Consider the following 27,232-nt stretch of genomic DNA (forward strand, 5'->3'; position numbering starts at 1 on the left):
ACCTTTTATTACCAAGAGCTAGCTTAATGTATAAAGAGTTAAACAAAAACCAAAATGTTTGCCAGGTGTGGTAGCACACATGCCTGTAATCCCAGTGGCTTGGGAGGCTGAGGCAAAAGGATCCTAAGTTCAAAGCCAGCCTCAGCAAAAGCAAGGCACTAAGCAACTCAGTGAGACCCTGTCTCTAAATAAAATTCAAAACAGGGCTGGGGATGTGGCTCAGTGGCTGAGTGCCCCTGAATTCAATTCTTGGTACCACTCCCCCCCCCCCAAAAAAAACCCAAAATGTTTTTTCATTGTGTATGATCTATAATACTATTTACTAAATGTCATTATCAGTTCATCTTATAATAATCAAAGTATTTTAAGTTAATAAATATAAAGTTAAACCTTCTCAAACAAGCCCATTTCCCCTTCCATTATTCCCAAATACCTCAACTCATAAGTAGACAGTGTCCATTCAAATGAAAAGTTCATGCTTTGGATAAAAGTGCTAACTTAGGGAAATCATCATGAATTAAGTCAATGGCTAACAATGTTAAGTGCTCCACTCAAAACCCCTCTGGCCCCATTTTTATGATCTCTCTTCTATACCCTCATATCATCCTAGATCAATGTTTCAGAGCCAGTAACTAGGCTTGCCCTCAAGGTATGAGATACTTTCTCTAGGACCAGGATGAAGTCTAACCTCTGTGTGATTTTGGTCCAAGACCACAACCATGCTTCATTTCTTGCCCTTCATTACCTTGGTTTTCTTGCTCCCTTCCTGTTTTCCCCTGTGAATATTTCCTTAATAACTCACTGGTATACTAACCTCCATTTCAAAGTCTAATTTTGGGGAATCTGATCTATAACAGTTGGTACAAGAAGTGGGCCTAGGAAGCATACTTTAAGGATAAGGCTCTGGAATTGGGGCACTTATTTGACAATGGCAACAGAAATTCCACTGTTGGTAGTAATACTTATGGTATCCAATAGTATTATAATTCCTAAGAATTTCATTTGTGCTCAATGGGGACAGGATAAATAAAAGTGGACATGGCTAATGCAATCTCCACAACATTTAAAAATTTGGCAGAATGATTGTAAAACAGACTGTACTGGGGTAACAGAAATGTTCTAAAACCAGATTACAGTGATAGAATATAAGTGAATACATTTACTAAAAATCATTGAATTGTATATGTAAAACAGGTGAATTTTAAGATGTGTAAACTGTACCTCGATAAAGTTGTTTTATTCCCCTCTGTATCCATGCCTTTCATCCAGAAGTACAGTCTAATCTTTCATCCTTTAATGGGGTTAGCTTGATTTCCTTTCCACAAAGAATGTGATAGAGGTAACAATGTGTGAGTTCAGATCCTAAGTCTAAAGGTGTCTTGTAAATTTCTCCTCTCCTGGAACCCCATCACTGTTATATGAGTAACTCCATGCCAGCTTGCTAGGTGGCAAAAGATACATGGCCCAATCACCAAAACCAATAGGCAGCCAACAGCCAACCATATGAAGTTTGACTGCACCAGTCAAACCCTAACCAATCCACCTAATGACTATAGATGCATGGGAAAGTCAGAAAATCCAAGCACTAGAGGCCAAGCCATGCCCAAGTAAGCAGAACTAAGGTGAACATAAATTAATAAGCAATAATAGTTACTATTTTAAGCTACTAAATTACGAAGCAGTTTATTATATAGTAGTAGAGAACTGTTAGAAGTGATATGGAGTAAATAATAACCATCAAGATTATGGGACTGGTTAGTTGTTACTAGGAGTATTGATATGCTCAAGAGAGAAGGTTACAGGCTCTGTGGAACCAAATTCCAACTTCAGGACAAAGACATTGTGCAGAGTCACTTATCCACAGAAGAGGTGCAGCCTGGAACCTTAATTCTAGAGCAAAACTATGCTGTCTGCAGCAGAAAGTTAACACATCATCTATAAAATATGATATAATTTTTTGTGTGTGTGTGTGTTGTATGGTATGCTGAGAATAGAACCCGGGAAGGTTCTACCACTGAGCTATGTACCTATGAGATAGAGTGTTGCTAAGTTACCCAGGCTAGTGTTGAATTTGTGATCCTCCTGCCTCAGCTACCTGAGTCACTGGGATTACAGGTGTGCACCACTGTGCTCAGTGTGGCATACTACTCTTGGCAAATTACTATGCCCTGGAAGAGTCCAAGCATTTGCCTATTGGTCATCAAAGGACTATATACCCAGAGGTAAGTCTCATGATCTGGGTGCCACCATGTCCATGAAGTCATAAGATCAGAGAAGCACAGCATCGATCCATCAAAAAAAGGAAGCAGGTCTATTTGGATTATGCCCAAGTAATCAGGAACTGAAAACAAGAACAGGCCTAGGACATTCCCAAGATCAGCTGAAAGGAAAGAAATAAATATGGATGGATCATCTCAGGACACTGTTCCAAAATGAAAATGAATTATAGCCCCATTAAATTACTTCTCTGAAAGACAATGGTAAGGGTTAATCCTTTATTGGGCAGAGTTCTGAGAAATGCATCTCCTTATCCACTTCATGTGAGAAAAAAGTGGGACATGGATTCCTGGGTGGTGGCAAAGAGTTTAGATAGATGGTCAAAGGCAAGGAAGATCCAGAAATTATTTTTGGAAGTATATGGACAGGTTTATGAAAGTATGTACAAAGGTAAAGATCTGTTTTACCAGAGAACTCCAATAAAGAGACAGTATCAAGCAGCAGGCTAACTTATTAAGTGAAGTCAGCTAATCTCTGACCTAACTCATTCCAATACTTCCATAAAGGGCCCATGAATAAAACAGCCATGATGGCCCAGATAAAAGCTACAGAATAGGTTTCCCTTCACAAGGAGTCTACTCTGCAGGAAAAAAGATTAGACAAGGGCAGATGACCACAGAATCAACTCATCTTATCACGTTTGTTATTGTCCCAAAGCTGCTAGCCTGGTAGGCATTGTAATAGCTTCTTAATTTTTTTCTATAAGTATTCATATATATGCATATACATGTATAAATGTAAATACACACATAATTTGAAATCTAAGTCAAATCTGAGACAGTTTTAGGTGGCATACTATAATAGCTTTTAAAAGTGCAGCTTAGAGATGATCTTATTAGGAATGTGATGCCCTTCAAGATAAATATAGATTGAGTTGAATATCCTTTATCCAAAATGCTTGGGACCAGAACTGTTTAATGTTTTGAAATACTTGCATACATATAATAGCTTGGGGATAGGACCCAAATTTAAACACAAAATTATTTTGTTTCATATATAACTCATACACATTAGCCTAAAGGTAATTTTATAAATTATTTTTAGTGCAACCTGTGTTTAAAGTACTGTAAGGAGGTCAGATGTGGGTTTTTCCATTTGAGGTGTCATGTTAGACTCAAAGAGTTTCAGATTTTAGAATTTTGGACTTCAGATTTTTGTACTAGGGATGTTCAATCTACACCTTAAATCAACAAATCATTACATTTATAGAGAATATCTGGATCTCTGAACCAAGGGTTAGAAGTAGGAGTAGTCCCACTCACCATTATTTTCAAAATTCACTTGGTGAATTTGTTTCCTAGTCCCCCACCCCCTGATTTAAATTGCTATAGGCTCTGACTTTCAGATATTTTACCAGGAGGCACAGTAAGAAAATAATTAAAACTAAAGTTATAGCTGTTACCTAGTCATTTTGGGCCCCTCATCCTGGCAGAGCAACAGACAAGGAAAGAGGTTACCACCCTAGTAGTGAGGAACCCAGCCTAATTCCATCTTAATATTGGGAGCCATTTCGTCACAAAGTCATGAAAAGTTAATTTCTGTTTTACTACAAATTACTGAAATTTCTAAACTTGTTTGGAATTCCTGCCCGTGCCTTGAACTCACCCATGCTTAGCTTTCCCTGACCAGATAATAACCCTCTCTAAAACCTTATGGTGCCTCATAAATCCTGGCTCCCCCTGACAAGATAACAACTCTCTCTGAAACCTCATAAATTCTGATGTTGGGATCTAAATTTACTCCCTACCTTGAAATACCACATAGATCATTAACCTACTATCTGCCTTTGTATTATTATGCTCATCAAAATCCTATTAGCTGTAAGTTCTCAAGATACTCCCCTTTGCAACTTTCTGTGCTATAAAACCTTGTTCCTAGAGAGGTGAGGGGCTGGTCTCTAGCCCACGTTAGGAGAGACAGATGCTAATCAACTCTCTTTGTGTACACAAATACAAGATTGCTTTAATTTGATTTAAAATTGGAAAAAAAAATTGGACTCGGTGGTCTTTTCTCTGCGTTGGGGTTCAACAGTAGAGGTAAATGACTGATTATTAAGAGGAAAGGTTGCTGCTACATAATAAGGACAGAGAGTAATCTGTTCAGAATAAAGGAAATTCACTAGGGTACCACTTGGTGCTCTCATGCTTGCTGGTAGTATGGTTCCCACATAATTGCAATGGGCAATTATATCAACAATGGCCTGAAAAGCACATGGTGACCAGAGGCTCAGATCAGGTGACTATAGTTTCAGGTTCTCATTCTATCACCTACTCAGACTTTCATATCTATTACAGCATCAGAACCAATTATTATTCGAAGTTTCTTTGACTTTTCTAGCTCCTTTCTTGTGACCCTTTGATCTGAAATGAGTTAAATAGTAACTGATTTTTATTAAAGTATTGAGATATTAAGTACTGACTATGTACTAAGTATTCTCATCTTGAAGGAAAAAAAAAATCCTCATGTGTTAAGAAAGAAGACTAAGAGTTGGTGACATCCCTGCTGCAGATCTATTCCCTTTTGTCCAACCCAGAAAATATCCCTGAAAGAACGCTCCTTGCCTACAACCTACGAAGGGCTCACAATCTTTTAACCCCAGGCTAACTACTTATGCAAGTAAGGTAAAATAATTATAATAATAATAGAAGGACGGAAGGATAGGTTCAGACTCAAATAGCAAGAAACATTATTTGGAGATCTTTGGCTGTAGTCTTCCTGTGAGTAATCCAAATTTTAGGCAGGAAAGAACAAGTACAATGAAACAAAGGCAACAGCAATGGATGAATTCCCTCCATTGAACCTACAACCCATTGTCACCAAAACACTTTAAATCCTGCTCTTCAATCTATGGAATGTCCCACAAACTGAACATTCCTCTAATCTTATCCTAGTTGTTATAAGAAACACTCATCTGGGCCAGGAGTGGTGGCACAAGCTTGTAATCCCAGTGGCTCAGGAGGTTGAGGCAGGAGGATCATGAGTTCAAAGCCAGCGCCAGCCTCAGCAACTTAGGAAGGCCCTAAGCAACTCAGCAAGAATCTGTCTCTAAATAAAATACAAAAAATGGCTGGAGATGTGCCTCAGTGGATAAGTGCCCTGAGTTCAATCGACATATCAAAAAGAAAAAAAAAAAGAAAAAAGAAAAAACCCTCAACTAGTATTAAAATGGTTCTTAAAGCAACTTACGATGATGAATCATTTTCCTTAGGGTAATCTTCATTCAGCTCTGATCCAGATAACATTCTTTTCCTCTTTTCAGTTCTATAGAGAATGAAGAAAAAAAGATTATTTTTAAAAGGTAATATCTTATACCATTAAAAATTATACACCAATATATTTAAGGACAGAAAACATGACTACTAATTCTCTATACCATATTTAAATGAATATACTGTATATCTGCATGCTTAATACATACATTTCACTGACATAAACTACATAAGACAAATACCTATAATTATCTACAAAAATGTAGTGTATACTTTAAAAAAATTTTTTTCTCAAATTTCTAAAAGGCCTAAAAGATATTTATAAGCAGATAATCAAATGATTAAGTAAGGAAAATTTTTCCTACCGGTTTTCTAATAACCCTGATCTAAGAGGTGTTGATGTTGATGTCAAAGAAGGAATTGTCCGGGTTATTCCATTTCCTGCTACTGTCTTAATCGATCCTCTACCAGGAGTACCAAGAACTTTTCGAAATGGAACATCATCTTTATTTTCCAAACTTCCTCTTTTTGAAGAGGCCTGTATGAATGAAGTTTGAGCCAGTTAATCTTCAAATTAATTGCAATATTTTTAAGACCTATGATTCTTGATGGGAGCTTTAAAAAAATATAACTACAGACCTATCTTAGTAGAGTCTAGCCTAATTGGTCTGGGATGAAACTCATTCATCAATATATAAATTATATATATTCATCAATATATATAAATATGTATACACACACACACACACACACTTCACTACTGGGGATCAAACCTAGGCCCCTGCACCTGCTAGGAAAGTACTCTACCATTTAGCTATACCTCCAGTCCCTAAGATATATACATTTTTAAAAGCATTCCAGGTGATTCTAATGCATATTCATGTGTGAGAAACTGAGCTTGATACCTGTTTTCCTATATTATTCTTGTAAACTTAAAAATTCCACAGCATACCTGAAGGAGGCAAGATCCACACTCTGAAGTATTAATTTTTTAAAAAAAGATACACAAAGACATAGTTCTAGTGGTCAGCATGAATATTAATCTTTGGAGAAAAATCATATTCATGATTATGATAAGTAAAGATGGAGTGACAGGAGCTAGAAGTGTAGTTCAGTGGTAGAGCCCAAGTTTAGCATCAAGAGGCCTTGGATTTGGTCCCTAGTACCACTATTTAAAAAAAAAAAAAAAAGAAAGAAAAAGCAACAATGACATTTGGTTGCCACAACTTGAACACCAAATTCTGTGTGCTAACACACTGTCATGTGCCTCTTAAGGAGGTTTGAGTTTGGAGGAATAAAACATATATAACGATGAGAAGGAAGATGAGAAAGAGTCCACTGACAGAAGATGAATCAAAGAATCTACCTTGTAGACAAAGCAAGAACATTCAGAGAGAGTACAGTAATGTAAATACATTAGCTGGGAAATAGTGCTTTAGTTGAACATTCTGCCACTTAAGTAAGTTATGTATTTCTCTATGGAAGACATGTCCAATTATAATCTTCTTATATAATTACAATCTTAAGATAGAAAATAAACCTCTAAGGTCACCTGGATAAATGGGCTAAAAAGTTAAAATTTATTTTCAGAGGGTGATAAATTTTCAAAGTTCAGGGCTGAGGATGTAGCTCCTTTGCTTAGCATGCACCAGGTCCTGGATTTGATCCCCCAGCACAAAAGGAAAAAAAAATTCAAAAAGTAATACTAAAAGCCACAGACTGAGAAGTCTCAGTATCCTCATCCCCACATCCCCAGTTCTTCCACTTGCTACTCTCACACCCTTATATTCTTCCCTAGTTTCTCCAGGCAAACAGAATCAATACTTCATTTTTCTTTCATATGGTAGCATAAATCTGTATACCCCTGCAACTCTTTGAAAATATCCACCACCATCTCAAAGAAATATTTTACATCAAATTCTATTATACATAAAAATAAAACCAAAATAAACTTTTCAGAAATCAATATTTATTTATTTATTTTTATGCAGTGCTAAGGATTGAACCCAGTGCCTCACACATACTAGGTAAGTGCTCTACCACTGAGGCACAACCCCAGCCACCAATATTTATTCTTAACATAAATAAAATCTTCTATTCAACTTCCTTTGTAATTACAACCCACAAAATTGATTTTATTTATTTTATTTTTTTTAAAGAGAGAGAGAGAGAATTTTTATTTTTAATATTTATTTTTTTAGTTCTTGGCGGACACAACATCTTTGTTGGTATGTGGTGCTGAGGATCGAACCCGGGCCACACGCACGCCAGGCGAGCGCACTACCAGTTGAGCCACATCCCCAGCCCCACAAAATTGATTTTAAAATCCCACTAATAGGGGCTGGAGTTATGGTTCGGTAGTAAAGTACTTTCCTAGAATATGTGAAGCACTGGGTTCAATTCTCAGCACCACATAAAAATAAAGTTCTTGTGTCCATCTACAACTAAAAAAATGTTTTAAAAAAATCCCACTAATGGAATTTTTGTGGAAGTATAAATATATCTGCTATGTACATTAATAGTTAAACACATTTAAGAAATATTACAAAAATTTAAATCCCTACTTAAAAATCTATGAATCTGGGGTTGGGGTTGTGCCTCAGTGGTAGAGTGCCTAGCATGTGTGAGGCTCTGGGTTCGATTCTCAGCACCACAAAGAAATAAATAAAAATAAAGGTCCACTGACAACTAAAAAAATTTTTTAAATGTAAGAATCTAAAAATAACTATGCTCAGTGGGGAAAAATACAGACTCTCCGCACAAAAGTCCTCCCAAAATACAAACTGATTCCACCTACAGAAAACTACATCAAATACAACCTTATCTATAGTGACAGAAAGCAAAACAGTGGTTGTTTCCAAACAGGGACCAGAGAGAGGGGGAGGAAGGAGGATTACAAAGAGGGATGAAGAAACTTACTGGGATTATGGTTCTGCTCATTGCATTAATTATGGCAATGATTTTAAGGTTTAATACCTAAGTCAAAACATATCAAATTATACTTTAAATATGTACAATTTGCTACATGACAATTATACCTCAATAAAAAATCCCCCCAAAATCTCATTTATGACAATTCTAACAAAACTTTTTTCTTATTTATTGCTTAGTCCAGAAGAGGACTAGTAATCACTTTTTTGCCAAGCCAATAGGACTCCTAAATTAACATATAAAAGAGATTTAAAGTTTCTAACTTTATGCTTGGCTTACCTTTGCAACACAAAAGAGACATAAGTACTGCCAAGTTGCATTAGTATGATTTACTGGTACACAGCACATCTCATTGCTGGCAGAATAATACGTATAAAAGAAAAACTATTTAAAAAGTAAACAGAAGTTCTCAACAAAACAGAATTATTTCATACAGTATACAGGCAAAGTCCCTAATGTAGAACAGACCCAAAGTGCATCACAGAAATAGTAGCAAACATTTCTAAGGTTGTTAGTATGCGGTATAGTATACAATGAATTAAATAATTTTACATAAATTATATCACAGCAATCCTTGAAATATTACTGTTATTGCAATTTTACGAGTAGATGCTGAAGCTCAGGATACTTTAGAAACTTCCAATGACCCCTAACTAATAAGTGACACATCAAGTCTTGATCCCATACCTAATTCCAAAGTCAAGCTTTTTATTTATTTATTTTTAAGTTGTAGATGGACACAATACTGAGCTACAACCCCAGCCCCCCAAAACTATGCTTTTAAAAATTGTACTTAAACCTTAGATTGTCACAAAACTAATTGGAAGAAATCAAGGTGGCCAAAATGATGAATTTCAGCTCTGGGGAAAATATCCTGTGACAATGCCAGAAATGTTAGCCATTATAACCTAAATTCCACTTCTTCCAACCTTTTAGTATATCTGTATATAATTATCATCTTTTTAAATAAGCTAGAAAGATTCAAATGAACATACCTGATTGTCTGAATAAGAAAGCTGCCTGTTGGTTTCTTTCTGCGAGGTCCTGCTTCCCAGAATGGCTCCAAAACTACCAGAGCCCTGAGGTTTCATGGCTGGTGAACAAAATCCAAAATACTTAGTTTAATAAAAAGATATAGCATTATTATTATTACATAATATTGAAGAAATGGAAGAAACAGAGTGTAAAAGATAGAACAACTAATTCTTTCTGATAAAAATATACACCTGAGATATAAAGTAATTAAAATTGTGTGCTAAATCAAGCACAATGGTACATACCTATAATCCCAGCTACTTGGGAAGCTTAGGCAGAAGGATAGCAGCCTAAGCAACTTAGTAAGACTGTTTCAAAATTATAATTTAAAAAGAAAAAAAATTTTTTTTTTGAAGGGCTGGGGATGTAGCTCAGTAGTAGAGCATCCCTGGACTCCTGGGTTTAATTGCCACTACTGCCCACGCCCCCCAAAAAGAATAAAACTCCCCAGTAAAGAAACAGATAACACAAAAATGTGAGATCATGTAATAGGAGATAAATTTTACAAACCAAAAGGAAAATACTAGCCATGTGCAGTGGCACATGCCTATAAGCCCAGGTACTCAAGAGGCTGAGAAATGAAGATGTCAAGTTTGAGCCTGGACAATTTTTTTTTTTTTGGTACCAGAGATCGAATACAAGGATGCTTAACTACTGAGTCACATTCATAGCCCTTATTTTATTTAGAGACAAGGTCCCACTGAGTTGCTTAGCACCTTGCTTTTGATGAAGAATTCTCAATCCTCCTGCCTCAGCCTTGAGTCGCTGAGATCACAGGGAAAAAAAAAAAGAAAATGCTAGAAATTCTCCTATGATATTGGTAATTAACAGTCTGAAAGAGTTAAAGGTCACTGTTTATTTAAACTTTATTTTTTCTTAATTTTATTTTTTATTTTTTTAGAGAAAGTGAGAGAGGAGGAGAGAGAGAGAGAGAGAGAGAGAGAGAGAGAGAGAGAGAGAGAGAGAGAGAGAGACGATTTTAATATTTACTTATTTTTTTTAGTTATTGGTGGACACAACATCTTTGTTTTGTATGTGGTGCTGAGGATCGAACCCGGGCCGCACGCATGACAGGCGAGCGCGCTACCGCTCGAGCCACATCCCCAGCCCAGTCACTATTTAGAGCATGAACACTGACTCCAGATGCCAAGGAAATATGTCAGAAATAATGACACACCTCCAATAACACACTCTAAGGCACTGTCTACAAGTTTATTAATTAAAATGTATGCATTAATTGAAACTTCACATGGAATCCCACAAAGATGTACAAAATAGTTTATATTTTTTATATAAAAGTTTGCAAATTTCCCATTGATGATTATTTTGGAAGGTTTATTCAAAATTGCAAACAATATTTAACATCCTTCCACATTTCCTCTTCTACTAATAGAATAATTTCTGAAACATTTACTTTTTAGTTGTAGGTAGACACAAAACCTTTATTTTATTTTTATGTGGTACTGAGGCTTAAACCCAATGCCTCACATATGCTAGGTGAGTATGCTACCTCTGAGCCACAACCTCAACCCAATAGAATAATTTCAGTAGAATAAACTCCTTAGAATAACAGTTGCTGGGTTAATGGGTCATTTTAAACCAAACTGACATTAGTACACAGTCTTCCAAAAAATGTATCTAAATTCCTATCAAATACATGAACATCTCCATGCTTCCCCTCACATCAATGTCATTGTGACAGAATTTGATTTAATTACTGAAGTTGGAAAATTATTTTACAATTAACGGCCATCTATTTTTCTTCCTGAATATTTTGCAGTTTTTGTCCATTTCTCTATTGAGTTGTCTTTTTTCTTACTAACTTGAAAAATGTCTTTGTATTTTAATGGTATTAATATATCATTCTGGCTAATAATTTTCTTCCTTTGTCTTTTTTTCCCCCTTGATACAGACACTGTCTAAGTTTTTATACAGTCCAGAGTTTTTTGTTTTTGTGTGTATTCATGTGATGCTGGGGATCCAACCCAGGGCCTCAGACATGCTAGCCAAGCATTCTACCATTAAGCTACATCCCCAGAGCAATTCATTTTTATGTAGTACTCAGGAAGGTCTTTTCCAACCAGAGATTATATTGTAATCCAGTCTCCACACACCTTTTTTATTCCAGTATATGGTCTCCTTAAATTGCTGGGGCTAGCCTTGATTGTGTATATGTGTTGGGGATGAAACTGGGGATTGATTCCAGGGGTACTCTACCACTAAGTTACATCTCTATACCTTTTTGTGTCAAGAGTCTTGGTAAGTTGCCAAGGCTGACCTCGAACTTGAGATCTTCCTGCCTCAGTCTTCCAGACTGCTGGGATTACAGGCTGTATCACCATGCCTAGCTAACTCCACCTTTTAATAATACTTAATCATTTTAGCTTTTCACATTCAAATTTTCTTTTTTTTTTTTAATATTTATTTTTTAGTTCTCGGCGGACACAACATCTTTGTTGGTATGTGGTGCTGAGGATCGAACCTGGGCCGCACGCATGCCAGGCGAGCGCGCTACCGCTTGAGCCACATCCCCAGCCCTCACATTCAAATTTTCAATCAATCTGAATCTATTTGGATAAAAGTGAGATAAAAAATTTTGTTTTACCATCTTAAATGATTAGTTATCAGCTTTGTTTATAAACAGAGTTCACCAACTGTTAGTGTTTTTTCCGCATTCATTTGAATGCTACACTTAATAATATTAAATGCTTTATATTTCTCAAAGTATTTTTATATTCATTGTCTTATTCTAGTCCCTGCAAAGTATATAAAATCCCCTTTGGAAAGCTAAGGTAATTAAATCTAAAAGATTAAAATGAGTTGTACAAGATCAAAGAATGAGTATCAAGCTTACAGCCAGCAATTTTAATAATAGGAATGACTTGCTTCACACAGTCATATTTTACATAAATGAGCCCTCATTCTTTAAAATGCCCCAATACTAAGATAATATAACTTTCATTTTAGAGACGAGGAAACTGAAACTAAGTTAAGTGACTTGTCTAAAACCACAAATGAAATAACAATCAGAGGTAGGACTGAACCCAAAATTGTTATTTAAGCTTGGGTACCTGTCTACTATGCTTTCCACTGCAATGCATTTAAAGACATGCTTTTCTTACATCAATTTTATGATAGCAATTCAGTCAATATCATTGATATGATGGAATAAAAGAAAAACAAAAATGTAGACAAAATTCCTGACATAGTTGAAGAATTTTATTATTTATTTATTTAGTACCTAGGATTAAAAGACACCAGGGGTGTCTTTTTTACTTTTTTTTTTTTTTTTTTTTTTTAAGAGAGGGGAGAGAGAGAGAGAGAGAGAGAGAGAGAGAGAATTTTTAATATTTATTTTTTAGTTATTGGCGGACACAACATCTTTGTTGGTATGTGGTGCTGGGGATCGAACCCGGGCCGCACGCATGCCAGGCGAGCGCGCTACCGCTTGAGCCACATCCCCAGCCCCTCTTTTTTACTTTTTGAGACAGGATCTCACCAACTTGCTTAATACCTTGCCAAGTTGCTGAGGCTGGGTTTGAACTTTGGACTCTATGCCTCAGCCTCCTGAGATGCTGGGATCACAGGCATATGCCACTGCACCTGGCCTAAGAATTTTAAATAGTACTGTCCTCAATTTCTTGATTCTAAAATTCAACTGTTGGGCTGAGGATGTGGCTCAAGCGGTAGCGCCTCGCTCGTCTGGCGTGCGTGCGACCTGGGTTCAATCCTCAGCAGCACATACAAAACAACAATGCTGTGTCCGCCAATAACTAAAAAATAAATATTAAAAAAAAAAAATTCTCTCTCTCTCTCTCCCTCTATCATTCTCTCTTAAAAAAAATATAAAATAAAATTCAACTGTTTAGGGGCTGGGGGGATACACAGAGAACTTGCCTAGCTTATATGAGGCCTGAGTTTGATCCCCAGCACCAAAAATAAATAAAATCCAATTGCTTAGTAAGTGCACTTAGCTTAGATTTGGTGGCACAAATGAGTAAGTACTAAATGGCAAACAATCACAAAGTTTTTATTTTATAAAAATGCTATGCCAGCACTAGGGCTGTAGCTCAGTGATAAACACTTACCTAGCATGTGTGAGGCACTGGGTTTGATTCTCAGTACCCCATATAAAAAATAAATAAAATAAAGGTCCACTGACAACTAAAAAAAAAAATCAGTGTGCCAAATAGCATTATAGCATTATCAACTAAATATAAAAAGTAATGCTGTTACATTTCAATTTTCTAATGCTTATGAGTTTTGTTGGGATTTTTTGGTGACAGGAATTCAAGCTAGTACCTTGTACCTGCTAAATATGTGCTCAACTAAGCTACACTCACAACCCTTCTAATGTTTTTAATGTTACACTTAAATTGAGAAATACTCTAGTAAAATTTTGTCAACTATAAAATATTAGAAAAGTATTCATGATAGAGCCTGAAACAAAAATGCCTATAAATACATTTAGGACATGAGTATATTATGTGATTTTCTATAGAACTCAGTTTTCACAGGAAGAATAAAATTTAGGAATAAGATTTACACAGATTCATAAATAGGCAAGTGTATTAAGATTAATGCAATAAGGTAACTTTTCCCATTATAATTTAAATCTTCCTCCCTTCCTAGTTACATATTTTTATAGAATCTGTAGGGCTTTCTACATTAAGATGAAATCATCTGTAAACAGAGATAATTTTTTTTTCTTTTTTAATATTTATTTTTCAGCGGACACAACATCTTTGTTTATATGTGGTGCTGAGGATCGAACCTGGGCAGCACGCATGCCAGGCGAGCGTGCTACCACTTGAGCTACATCCCCAGCCCAACAGAGATAACTTTATTTCTTCCTTTCCAATTTGGATTCTTTTTATTAAGTAATTGCTCTGAGACTTCCAATGCTATACTGACTAGAAGTGGCAAGAGCAGGCATCCTTGCCTTGTTTTTCTTTTTTGAAGTACTGGGATTAAATTCAGGGGTTCTCTACCACCATGCTATTTCTCCAACCCTTTTTCTTTCTTTCTTTTTTTTTTTTTTTGATGCTGGGGATCGAATTGAGGGCCTTGTATGCAAGGCAAACACTTTTATCAACTGAGCTGCATCCCCAGCCCCCCTTTTTTCTTTTTGAGACAGGGTCTTGATAAAGAAGTTGTCCACTCTGGCCTCAAAACTTGCAATCCTCCTACCTCAGCCTCCTTAGTAGCTGAGATTATAGGTGTGCAACATCACACCCAGGCTTTGTCTTATTATTGATCTTAGGGGAAAAGCTTCCAGTTTTTTCACTGTTGAGTATGATAGCTATGGGTTTTTGACATATGGTCTTTATCATTGAAGTTGTTCCCTTCTAAGTCTGTTGAGTGTTTTTATCATGAATGGATGTTGAGTTTTGTCAAATTCTTTTTGTGTACCAATTGAGATGATCCAACAGTTTTTGTCCTTTATTCTGTTAATGTGATATATTATATAAACTGACTTTCATATCTGAACATTGCATCCTAGGAATAAATTCTTTATGGTCATGGTGTACAATTAGTTCTTTTAATGTTCTTTTTTTAAAATATTTTTTTAGGGGCTGGGGTGGTGACAACTAAAAAATATTTTTTTTGATGTTGATGAACCTTTATTTTATTCCTTTATTTATATGCAGTGCTGAGAATTGAACCCAGTGCCTCACACGGGCTAGGCAAGCGCTCTACCACTAAGCCACCACTCCAGCCCTTTTTTAATGTTCTACTGAATTCAGTTTACCAATATTTTGTTGAATACTTTATCAGTATTCATCATATCAGACCCTGGGATGATTAGTGCTTACCTGAATGAAGTCTGTTTTGATGAACTGCATCTAGAAACGACCTCATTTCCTCTGCTTCCTTACTTGGTACTTTGTCAATAGACAAGAAGCTATTATCTTGTAGAGTTAACATTAGGCGGCTTTGTTTTGCTCCACTGGGCCGAAGCACCACATTTTTAATGTTATGACTTAGCTGACAAAAACAAAAGAAGTATTATCTTAACATCAAAAATATAAATTAAGTACAATAAATTATATAATGAATACTAAACTCTGTGTTTCTCACTCTTCTCCATACTAATTCAATCTGTTTTTAACCAAAGAGTTCCCATTTCTTGACACATTTAAATCAAAGATTAAGCTTTTAGAAGATACAAACAACTTCTAAACTTGACTTTAGAAAATAATCCTAGCTCTCTTGCCTTATGGCAGAAAATTCCTATTTTAAGATATAGTTCTAAAGTTACGAGAGCTAACCAGTGAGCTAACCATTTTTGGAGCCTGGACAGTTATACTATCACCAAGACAGAAAACCAAATTGGATTACTCTCTTTTTCTTAGAACAAACACTTTGCAAGATTATTTGGTAAATCATTTATGTAGTTGCAATGTAAAAGGATACATTAATCCAAGCCACCATCCTCACTCTAAAAACACATCAAAAATAAACTTTCAACAATACTAATATTTTTAGTTTCTTTATTACCTAAATTATCCCTGCCAGCCTTATCCTCTAATATTCTTCCTTAGCAGAACATACAAAGGTTTCTTTCTTTTTTTTTTAAGAGAGAGAGAATATTTTTTAATATTTATTGTTTTTTAGTTTTCGGCGGACACAACATCTTTATTTGTATGTGGTGCTGAGGATCAAACCCAGCGCCGTGTGCATGCCAGGCAAGTGCACTACCGCTTGAGCCACATCCCAAGCCTATACAAAGGTTTCTAAAGCTGCCTTTTGCTGAAGACATATCCTTTAAACAGTATAAAAAAGAAATAACACTCATTAATTTTAATTAGAAATATTCTTTGTCACTTTTTAGATAAAAATGAAAAACTATTTTACCGATTTTCTCTAGTAAAACATAAAAATAGGTAACATAAAGACATTACATCAGTCTATTTACCATTTTTTAAAAAATTAGAGTTAAATGTAAGTAGACAAGTTTGCTCATTAACGAGAATAATTCTGAAACTGGTCACTTCAACAACTGAAAATCCCATGTAGCCCCCACAATTGTAGCCCTAACTCCTTTTTTGTGGTGCTGGGGATTGAACCCAGGGCCTTGTGCATACAAGACAAACACTCTACCAACTGAGCTAAATCCCTCATTTTTTTGGTACCCACTGAGCCACATCCCCAGCCCTATTTTGTATTTTATTTAGAGACAGGGTCTCACTGCGTTGCTTAGCACCTCGCCATTGCTGAGGCTGGCTTTGAACTCACAATCCTCCTGCCTCAGCCTCCCAAGCCTCTGGGATTATAGGTGTGCACTACTGCAACTAGCTAAGAGTTCCCCACTCTTTATCCCAAGTCCAGACCTCTCCGTTAGAACTCCAGGCTTGTTTACCTTCTGAATGCCTGAAATCTCAAACAATTCATCTCTCTCAATCTTCAAACCACAATTTTTTCTTTTTACCCCTCACAGAATGCACAAAAGGGACTGCCATTCTCTCAGATAGGGAATCTCCCCAGACTCTTTCTCTCTCACCTCCTAAATCTAATGAGCTGAGTCTTTTGACAATCCTTTCTTCCTCCTGCTTCTTTCACTACCTTTTCCTTTCTTTAGGACTTTTCATTCTTAATCTCCCATGAAATCTCCTACATGTCTTGTCTATCCCCAAAGGACATTAATTTGAGATGCTTGGCTCCTTAGAACTTGAGATACTCTTGGGACAAAGAAGAATCAGCAAAATCTGCCACTCCCCACTGCCCACTTATTTTAAATTAATTTCCTATTTCCCTGAATGTTGACTCATATTTGTGTTTGTCCATGTAGAGAAATTACTTCTGCCTTACCTCTACTATGTTTAGAAAACTCCTATTTATCCTCTAAATTCCCAGAGTACAAACCACTCACTTCTTTTGTTAGCTCAGTATCACTGAAATACTTTCACAGCTGAAAATGCATTTGGTTATGTTTAACTGAGGGGAATGGTGTTTCGTTCAGTTTTGTATTCTTAGCCCTTACCACAGAATCCCCAACAGTAACCTGTAGATGGTTAGAAAATGACTGTTGAATGTAAACTGACCCAGAACTGAGATGAGGCTGGGAATGCAAATATAGTCATTGTGCGCCTATCTATGTTTGCTTAACTATTCAAATATTCAGTGTCAACCTTGGCTGAGGACTGAAAAAAATGATTCCATTTCAAAACAACTTTCTTTTGTTGAGATGAACAATCAGTAGATATTTCAATTACCAGTCACCACCTCCAACTTATCCGATATATAAAATCATAAACAATTCATTTTCATAGTTAAAAGCAAAGACAAATGAAGATTTTTATTTCTTAAGCATAGTTATATACTGCTCTTCAACAGAGTATTTTAGTTTAGAACAAATATTATACTTTTATATAACCTAATTAACCAATACAAGATTTTTTTAAAAGATTTTTATTTATTTATATATGACAGCAGAATGCTTACAATTTTTATTACACATATAAAGCACAATTTTTCATATCTCTGGTTGTATACACAGTATATTCACACAGATTCATATCTTCATACCTGTACTTTGAATAATAATGATCATCACATTCCAGCATCATTAATTATCCCATGCCCCCTCCTTTCCCCTCCAACCCTTCTGCCCTACCTAGAGTTCGTCTATTCCTCCCATACTCCTGCTTCCTATCCCACTATGAATCAGCCTCCTTAAATCAAAGAAAACATTGGGCATTTGGTTTTTTGGGATTGGCTAACTTCATTTAGCATTATCTTTTCTAACTCCATCCATTTACCTGCAAATGCCATGATTTTATTCTCTTATTGCTGAGTAATATTCCACTATGTATATATGCCACATTTTTTATCCATTCATCTATTAAAGGCCCAATAAAGGATTTTTTTGTTTATTTTTATTTATTTATAAATAAATTTTTTAAAATTTATTGCTTCATAAAATAAATAAAGGATCGAACCCAGGGCTGTACACATGCTAGCCAATAAAGGATTTTTAAGGACAGAAAAATGTGAGACATTATGTTTTGTTTTGTTTTTGTAGTACAGGGGATTGAACCCAGGATTGCTCTAACCCAGATCTTTTTTTTAATTTTATTTTTTATTCCAGGACAGTCTCTCTAAATTGCCTAGGTTAGCATAAAACTTAAGGTCCTCCTGCTTCAGCCTCCTGAATAGCTGGAATTACAGATGTGTACGACACCCAGCAGACATTATGTTCTTAAATTCAACATATAAGTAACTCATATTACAAAAGAGAATCAGTAGAAAAGTGAAAACAAAATTAACAATTTTCTGTAGTGATAAAATAAAGAGGATCCTTCAAAATCTTATAAGAAAACATTTAAACAATCTTGAACAATTATCCTTAAATACTCCATACTATGACTTTTGGCAGAATTATTTAGGAAATACACACTGGCTTTAAAAGACACTAGTAAATCCTCTTAAAAGTAAATACTAACCTAATGATGAATTCATCATCTATATTAAAACCAAAAAGGAAGGCTGGGGTTGTGGCTCAGTGGTAGAGTGCTTGCCTCATATGTATGAGGCACAGGGTTCAATTCTCAGCACAACATACAAATAAATGAATAAAATAAAGGTCCATCAACAACTAAAAAAAATAAAAAGAAAAAAGGATTAGGACTAAGCTTGTCCTAATGTGTTTTTTTTTAAATAACTTAAAAATGCAGTTATTTAAAAACATATAATCCTTCTAAGTTCCTGCACACTGGTTTTCTTTTCAATACTGGGTGACTATTTCTTGCTCTCTTATACACAGCCAATACTGGTGCTAAATACTTTATAAATCATGTACACAAAAGTATTAGTGTCTTGGAAATGAGAAACAAGAGAGACTACTCTGTTACTTATTATGTCTTTAGCAATTTACTGATGGACCTGATCCAAGAACAATTAAAAAAAAAATTTAGTTAATACCTGAAATATCCTTGGAATTCCTCCAGTATTGTAGTGAACTACTAGGCTGACTTTGTTCTCTTTTTCCACAATTTCAAAGGATCCTTCTTTCCACTTTGTAATTCCAGTCTGCATACTTCGAATTCTGATAGGACCATGTATCTTCAGGGGAGACATATTTTCTTTAAAAATAAATTGCTTCTAGCCAAATTAAAAAGCAAAAATATACCTTCACCTGACAGGTTCTAAAGAAGGAAAATAAAATAGAGAGTTAAAAGTTTTTTTAAATTAGAGTTTAAAAGAGAATACTTAATGAACCATCTTGTATTTCTCTACTTCAGTAAACACTTTTATGAAGCAATCTCCAAGGCCCTTATCAATTGTAGAATATAGGTAACAAAGAACAAAAGCAGATACTAACATTCAATGATGGCATCTAACCACATTTAATTTCTTCTGTACATGTTTCCTTCTTTGCCAAGAGTCCAATACCTACGCCTATTAGTTCCTAAATTCTACATTTTGCAGAATGCATAAACAGTTGTTGCCAGTAATGACACATCAATTTAGGAACAAGAGAAGATGTCTTTCTCAATGTGATTGCCCTCACCATTATTAAATGGTGTTGAATTCTTTTCTTCTTTTATGAATGTTTATAGGTCTTAACTTCATGTATAGAAGACATTAAAGGAATAAAAATGTTTGAGAATCATCAAATTAGTCTAACTTCCAGAATTACATTATTTGAGAAAAACATTTAATCTTTAGGAAGAACAAAAACTGCTCTCTTCCTAAGAGCCACCTACCATTTATATTTAACATTACTATTCTTAACTTTGACAAATACATTCCTGAATGAACTTTTAATACTTAAAAATGACTTACAGCAATGATAGGATGTCTCAGACCCTTCTAGCTTTGCCAAAAGCCAGCAAGTAAATAAATAACAGTAATAGCAGAAAGTGTTATATACATAAATATTCAGCCATCTAAAATTGCTAAGCTGAATTTATACCATTTCAAACATTTAAAAACACACTGCCCCTAAAATGATCGCTGCTCATAATCGAATAAATTAAAAATCCTTAAACAATGCCTTTGCCTTCATAGCTCATCTAGAAAATTTAGAAAAGGAATTACACAAGGAAAAACATGAGATCTAGAAATCAGGAGCCAGGTCTGTCAATTACTAACTTGTAACATACCTTCTCTATTTACAAAACAAGAATAGAAAATATTGTAATATTTCAGAATGAAACAGCATATATTAGGCACTCAGCTGACAGTACTATTAATATTAATGGAGTCACTGTTCACTAACTGAATTTATTTCTTGTCTACAATTCCTCTTTCTCCAAAAACCTCTATAAATAAGATGTTAATGAAAGTCACCCACTCAACTGCCTATAGGGAACAGCCAAGTAATGACTTAGGTAAAACATGAACAATTACTAACCAATCCAGCCAATTATAGCATGTAGCAGTAGTGAACTTAGCACTGTCTTATCATTTTCTTTTTCAAGAAAATGAAGACTCTCAACTTTTATATAAAAGTTTTAAATTTTAAATTGTGAATATTAAATTGTGAATAATGAATTCAAACTTAATTTGAAAACTATGAATCAAACAAAATCCACCTGTAGGCAGGACACAGCATAGGGGGGCCCCTGTTCAAGGCCTTTAGTTACTATTGAGCAAAAAACTGGGGCTAAAAGAGATGTGGAAAAAACTTTGAAGAGTTAAAAAGTATTATTCATTTTAAGTTCTCTATTATAATTCACCCATCTCATCAGAGTTTTCTGAGTGCCTACTATGGACAGATTTAGATATTGGTAAAAGTGGCTGAACATATGAATTCCTTAAAATAATTGAGCTCATTACCATACACAAACCTCTCTATTAATATAGTTTGCTTTGCTCAAACTAGTAACTGAAGAAATCTGAATAAAAATTGTATTTATAATTTTTTTTGAAATTAATTATTTGTGGCTTCGTTGTTAGGGTATGTCCTTAAAATCATTTGCACTCTACTTCTCAACACTGCAAAGAATATGTGGTTGCTCTTCTACCATAGATTCCATGCCGGAAACATGACAGTTCTTTGACTTCTTTCTTGATGATTATTGGTATTAGTTTGGAAATGGTAGGTAGTTCTGTAAATTCTACCTCCATATACTTTTCATACAGTTTTATAATGAACTATAGATCAAATCATATCACATTTTTTAAATATCATTAAATGGCTTTCCTCTGTCCTTATAATAAAGTCTAAACTCATTAACATGATATAAAGGTCCCATGATCTAGACCCTGATTACCTCTCTATTCCCAATATCAATAAACTTCCCCAAAATCCAATCATCTGAACTGTTTGCAATTTTCCCCTAACTCCATATATACACTTGTACACTCTGTGGTGGATGTCTAGAAAATTTTTTATTCTTTTCCCCATCTTCGGCCCTCTTAAAATTTTTTTTCTTGGCTCTAAAATCAAGGCTCAACTCTTTAAAGTAAGTTTTTCTAACTCTTCACTTGTTTTCTTCCCCATATCCACAATGGGACTGTTTAAATCCTTCTGTCTTCCTGTTGTGTTAGCTTAGTTACTTTTAGCAGAATAGTTATCACATTGTATTATAAACTATTTATTTCTTTGTCTGTCTATCTAGACTCTGCAGCTTGAAGACAGGGAAGATGTTCTTTAATTTCTCTGTCCCCACTAAGACAACGTCTGATGCACAGGAGACAGAAACTCATTGTTCAAGAATAATGAACAAAATAACACTAATTTTATTCAATTTGCTATTAAAATATACAATAGCAGATAGCAGAATCATAAATCTCTTTTATATGGCCAATGTAGGATTATATCTAAGCTCTTTGTAAGAGTACTGCTATGTGCTGTATTATATGTAACTCATTTTTTGAAGATTACATCTAAAGCTTTTTCTATGTGCATCTAAACTTCCCTACTGAGTGCAAAGCTGTCCTAACATCTTGTTAATAACTCAATGGAAGACTGATCATTTATTAATATGAATTAATATGCAGTAACAGAAAGCAATACTTAAGAACCTAGTAAGCTTTCCCAAATTGGAACTAGTGTTATTCATTGCTCAATGATGAAACTCCATATTAACAGTTTTTTCTTTTGTCAATTTCCCTCAGCTTTCCTTATGTTCTCATTATTTATTGGTCAGGCTGCCAAAATAAGCCCATTATTAAAGTTTGACTTATTAAAAATGACATTATTTAATAAAATTTAGATGAAGAGTTCAAAGTTCACTAAAATAAATGAGAAATAAAAATGTTACTGGTTACTTCTGTTTCTAGCTAATTGTCTATTCCTCTCAAACATTCTGATGCAGAGTTTTGATTAACTGCATAAAATTTTACTTTAGATACTAAACATTTTCTTTCTTTTCTCTTGGTGCAAGGGATGAAATCCAGGGGCATTTTATCACTGAACTACATTTCCAGCCCTTTTATTTTTTTTTGGAGACAGAGTCATGCTAAATTGCTGAGGCTGGCCTCAAACTTGTAATCCTCCTGCCTGAGCCTCTTGAGTTGCTGGGATTTTAAGTGTGCTTCAGTGCACTCTAGACAACGAACATTTTCTTAACCATTTCTGTTAGAAACCTTTCCTTTTCTAAGGAAAAAAACTAAACCATGCATGACATAAAATTAATAGAACCTCAGCTGGGGTTGGGCTCAGTGGCAGAGCGCTTGCCTCGTATAGGTGAGGCACTGGGTTCAATCCTCAGCACCACATAAAAATCAATACATGAAATAAAATATTATGCCCATGTATAACTAAAAACATTTTAAAAAATGAATAGAACTAATATAATAAACCTTTTTCTTAACGCCTCAATTTAGTCTGCTACCTGCTTTTGCACTAAATGAATTAACAATAACTACTTTTGTACGTTCATCACATTATCAGGGCTTGCCCTTCTTGGTCACAGGAAAAAAACTAAGTTTCTTTTTCAGTACGAAGCATGATTTAGTAAAAGTTAAACTTTCTATGAACCTAAGATAAAGTTTCCTTGAACTCTATAATGCTAATTCTCTAATCAAAGCAATATTAGAAAGAGGATAATTAAAATGAATTATTCTCTAAGTATGTTCTAAGAGTATCCCCTTTCCCTAAACTTCTTTGCAATTAAAATTATGGTACAAGTTGCAACACTTCATCATAGCTCAATCAATAATATTGCAAAAATGTTTCTATAACCAGTTTATTTATTTAAATGCTACATTTAAGGTGCTGTTTTGAAAACATTGTTCAGAGGGTATTCTGTGGTCAAGAAAACATGCTAAAACATAAAATTATTACTAAAAAATAAACACAGAAATCTTGTCAGTTCTCACTGATTTGCATATACTCTTGGAAACATCAAAAACAAAAACATGACTTACTTTTCAGTGACTTTTACTAAAAAGCCCTATGTAATAACAATTCACCTTTATTCTGATCCTTGTGCCAAAGGCAATGCACTCTTCTTGGGAAACTACTCATATTCTGCAGCTATGCCAGTTCTCCAGGAGCCATCAACTCAGCTAAAGAAAATATAAGTGTGCCTTTTTAAAAATGATTCAATATACAAAATTAAAACTTAAGAAAGAAGAAATTGATCATTTATATAACAGTTAATCCCTCAATGATTTACAAACCACAAATCACTTACTGAAAATATTTAAAATGATGCACATACAGGCATGCACATCAACAATTTTAGGAACGGATCTGCTGTGGTAAATAAGGGACTACAGAGGAGCCTGCACCTTGATCACCTTTTGTGTTCTGATTTATTTATTCCTGCTACATTTTGAAACTAAGAAGCCTGAGCAAAAGTATAGCCTTTGTTGTCTTTATAAACACTGCTACAATGACATCTTAGTCTTAAAACATCACTTCCATGATGTGTTTACACAAATAAAGTTAGTAAAATTGTTTCCAAAATTTAAAAAATAAAACACCTATTTTTCAATTTTAGACCTTTTTTTAAAGCCTGAACTTGCCCTGAAATTCTACCCAAACATCCTTCACTGCCTAATTAAATGCAACAACATCAACTTTAAAAATCTGATCATTTAGTACTGAGTAAACTACAAAGTGGTAGGAATATATATGTATGTACATGTATGTGTGTGTGTGTGTATATATACACACACGTATGTGTGTGTGAGAGAGTGAGTGAGACAGAGAGAGAGAGAGAGAGAGAGAGAGAGAGAGAGAGAGAGAGAGAAAGAGAGAGAAGATGCAGTCCACGGCCTCATTGAAAGGTTCATACTTTTCTCCTTCTACCATCATATAGGCAAGAAATCTTAACATCAGGTTTAATATTAAAACCCAATCTTTTCATAGTTACTACCCTAATTCAGAAAGTCATCATTTTGCCATCAATGCATTAAATATGCATTATGCAACATTTACTAAGCACAGTGCTTAGTGCCATACATGCATTACTTCATTTAATTTTCACAATAACACTAAAGGACAAGGATCATTACTAAATTATCTAATTTACCAATGAGAAAACTGGCTTAGAGAGATTAGGTAATTTATGAATACAGAATCAATAAGACACAAAGCTATGTGTCTCTGATAAGAACCCACGGTTTTAACCACTTCCACAGTTCATCCTCATCAGTGAATTGAAATCATTTTACAAGTCCCCATTCTCTCAGGATTTCTCTGCCAACGAATCCTTTATACTACAATATCTTTTCTGAAAAAATACTTTTTTTTCAAATTTTTCAAAGTATGTACTAGTCTCCTTAACTGTCTCCCTAAGGTGGGGGGTGCAGGGGCCGGGCAGGGGTGGGGGTAATGACACATAGACACAGAACTTTTATATTCTAACAAAATAACAAACATTTAGTAAGTGCTAAATATTTGTGACTGATGGTACTAATTTCATCTCAAACTTTTTCCCTAGCTTGTCACTACTTAGAAAATAAATTCAACTGCCTGACATTTGCATATTGTCTATTTTTTATTCCCTATTTTTCAACACAAGTTCTATTTTAAAAAATGATTTTAATATTTCATTTCTCATTCACTAGGAATTGACCTAAGTATGAATTTTTTCTTACTTATAAAAACCTCACCTTCACTGGTCTCATACTTTAACCTGTTGTTAAAATATATACACCACTATTCTGATACCCAAGGGCTTTCTTTCCTAATAAAAAGGTCATAAAACAAATGTGCAATGGAGATAAAATTAATGTTAAAGTTGAGAGTAAAGAAGGATGTTTGTCTAGACAAAGTTTATCTTCAATTCGAGCAGTTTAAAATCTGAATAATTTTATGAGACACAAAAATCTCATAAAAAGTTTATGTTCTCTAAGAAATTACAACTTAACTGAAAATTGAAGAATGAGTTGACTGTGGATTGTGGTACTGGAATAATTCAACTAAACAGAACAATATACACAAAGGCCCTGAAGTGGAACATAATTTGGTGTAAAAGTACCCAAAGTTGGATGTCAGGCATGGTTGTACATGCCTATTAACCCAGCTATTTAGGTTGTTGAGGCAGGAGGATCATAAGTTTGAGGCCAGCATGGGCAACTTAGTGAGACCCTGTTTCAAAATAAAACTTAAAAGGATGTTGGTCAGTGATAGAGCAACCCTGGGCTCAATTCCTAGCTAGTACCAGTGAGGGGGTAGAGTTGGAAAAAAAGTTTTCAAAACTGAAACCCTGCCCCTTTTTTGGATGCATCCTTTAATTTGTCTGCAGAATGGAAAAAAGTGTTTCTCATGATAAGAATATCATTAGGTTGACACTTCTAAGACACAACTTTTTTAACTTCCTGATTTACATTAAATACTACTAGTTATTCAAAATCACATTAAATACTATTGATTATTCAAAATCAGAAACAAAAACAGAGGATCATAACATACATTTGAACACAAGAGATTTGTGCGAGCAAACAGATCCTCAAAACCATCGTATGTCTATCACTGAACCTACCAAGGCCTATCAGAAAGTAGACCTGATGATTCTTATAGCAAGTTCTAGTTTACTTATTCATTTAACAAATTCTTTTTTTAAAATTTCTTACATACATGATCATTTAACAAATTCTTGAGGAATAAAAATAAAATAATCACTCTCATATGCCAATGAGAGGCTTCCAATAAACATAAAAATAAATCTATAATTACAGTTCTGAAAAATGATATAAAGTAAAATGCAGGGCATGATGAAACTTATGATTTAAGACCTGAAGATTCAGAAGGGGGAAAAAAAACAAAAAAAAAAATCAAAAGATTTTTTTTCGCTGTTTTTATTCTCTAAGAAACTACAACTGAAGATAAAAATTGAAGAATGAGTTGATTGGAGATGGTGGCACTGGAACAATTCAGGTAAACAGATCAATATAAACAAAGGCATTATACTGGAACATGATTTGGTATACTAGGCTACTAGAGGTGACAGAAAGAAGGATGGTGTAAGATGAAGCAAACAAGAATCAGGTTATGCAGATGCAGATCACAGGAAGGATTTTGAAATTTTATCCTAAATGTAATAGGCATTTAGCAACAGGAAAATACAATAAAGGGTTTCAAGAAAAGAAATCATATATTATTGTTACGTGGAGAAGTGATGTGGTTTGTTTAGGAAGGAGAGTAGAAAGAAACAAGAATGAGAAAAAAAACTAGGCAATTAGATAGGAAAGTACTGAAATTGTTCAGCTTACAACAATTACAAGAACAACTAATTCTTACCAATTTATGTGTGTCATGTGCTCACCATGGTTATTTCATTTAATCATCATAACAATCAAGTAAAGTACAAACTTATTATTCCTATTTTATAGATGAGAATGCTAGGAGTCAGAAAAATATAAAGCCCAGGTAG

The 27,232-nt window shown here is 34.7% G+C and overlaps 1 protein-coding gene across 4 annotated transcripts in view; it reads right to left on the reverse strand.

Annotated features, from left to right (window-relative positions):
* Positions 1 to 27,232, reverse strand: part of Usp37 (ubiquitin specific peptidase 37) — an 84,198-nt gene that overhangs the window by 55,410 nt on the left and 1,556 nt on the right. For 2 of the 4 annotated variants that reach the window (XM_078018014.1, XM_021729931.3), the window contains exons 2-7: positions 23,820 to 23,915; positions 19,377 to 19,600; positions 15,269 to 15,440; positions 9,413 to 9,510; positions 5,852 to 6,024; positions 5,464 to 5,538 (exon numbers count right to left, since the gene is read on the reverse strand). In XM_078018014.1, coding sequence (XP_077874140.1) covers positions 5,464 to 5,538; positions 5,852 to 6,024; positions 9,413 to 9,510; positions 15,269 to 15,440; positions 19,377 to 19,532 — 674 coding nt within the window. In that variant the 5' untranslated portion in view covers positions 19,533 to 19,600; positions 23,820 to 23,915. Of the gene's footprint in view, positions 1 to 5,463; positions 5,539 to 5,851; positions 6,025 to 9,412; positions 9,511 to 15,268; positions 15,441 to 19,376; positions 19,601 to 23,774; positions 23,916 to 27,232 lie in introns of all 4 variants that reach the window. The other 2 variants (XM_040267811.2, XM_021729932.3) reach the window with 2 other exon arrangements.

This window comes from Ictidomys tridecemlineatus, chromosome 7, assembly GCF_052094955.1.
Source record: "Ictidomys tridecemlineatus isolate mIctTri1 chromosome 7, mIctTri1.hap1, whole genome shotgun sequence".
NCBI lineage: Eukaryota > Metazoa > Chordata > Mammalia > Rodentia > Sciuridae > Ictidomys > Ictidomys tridecemlineatus.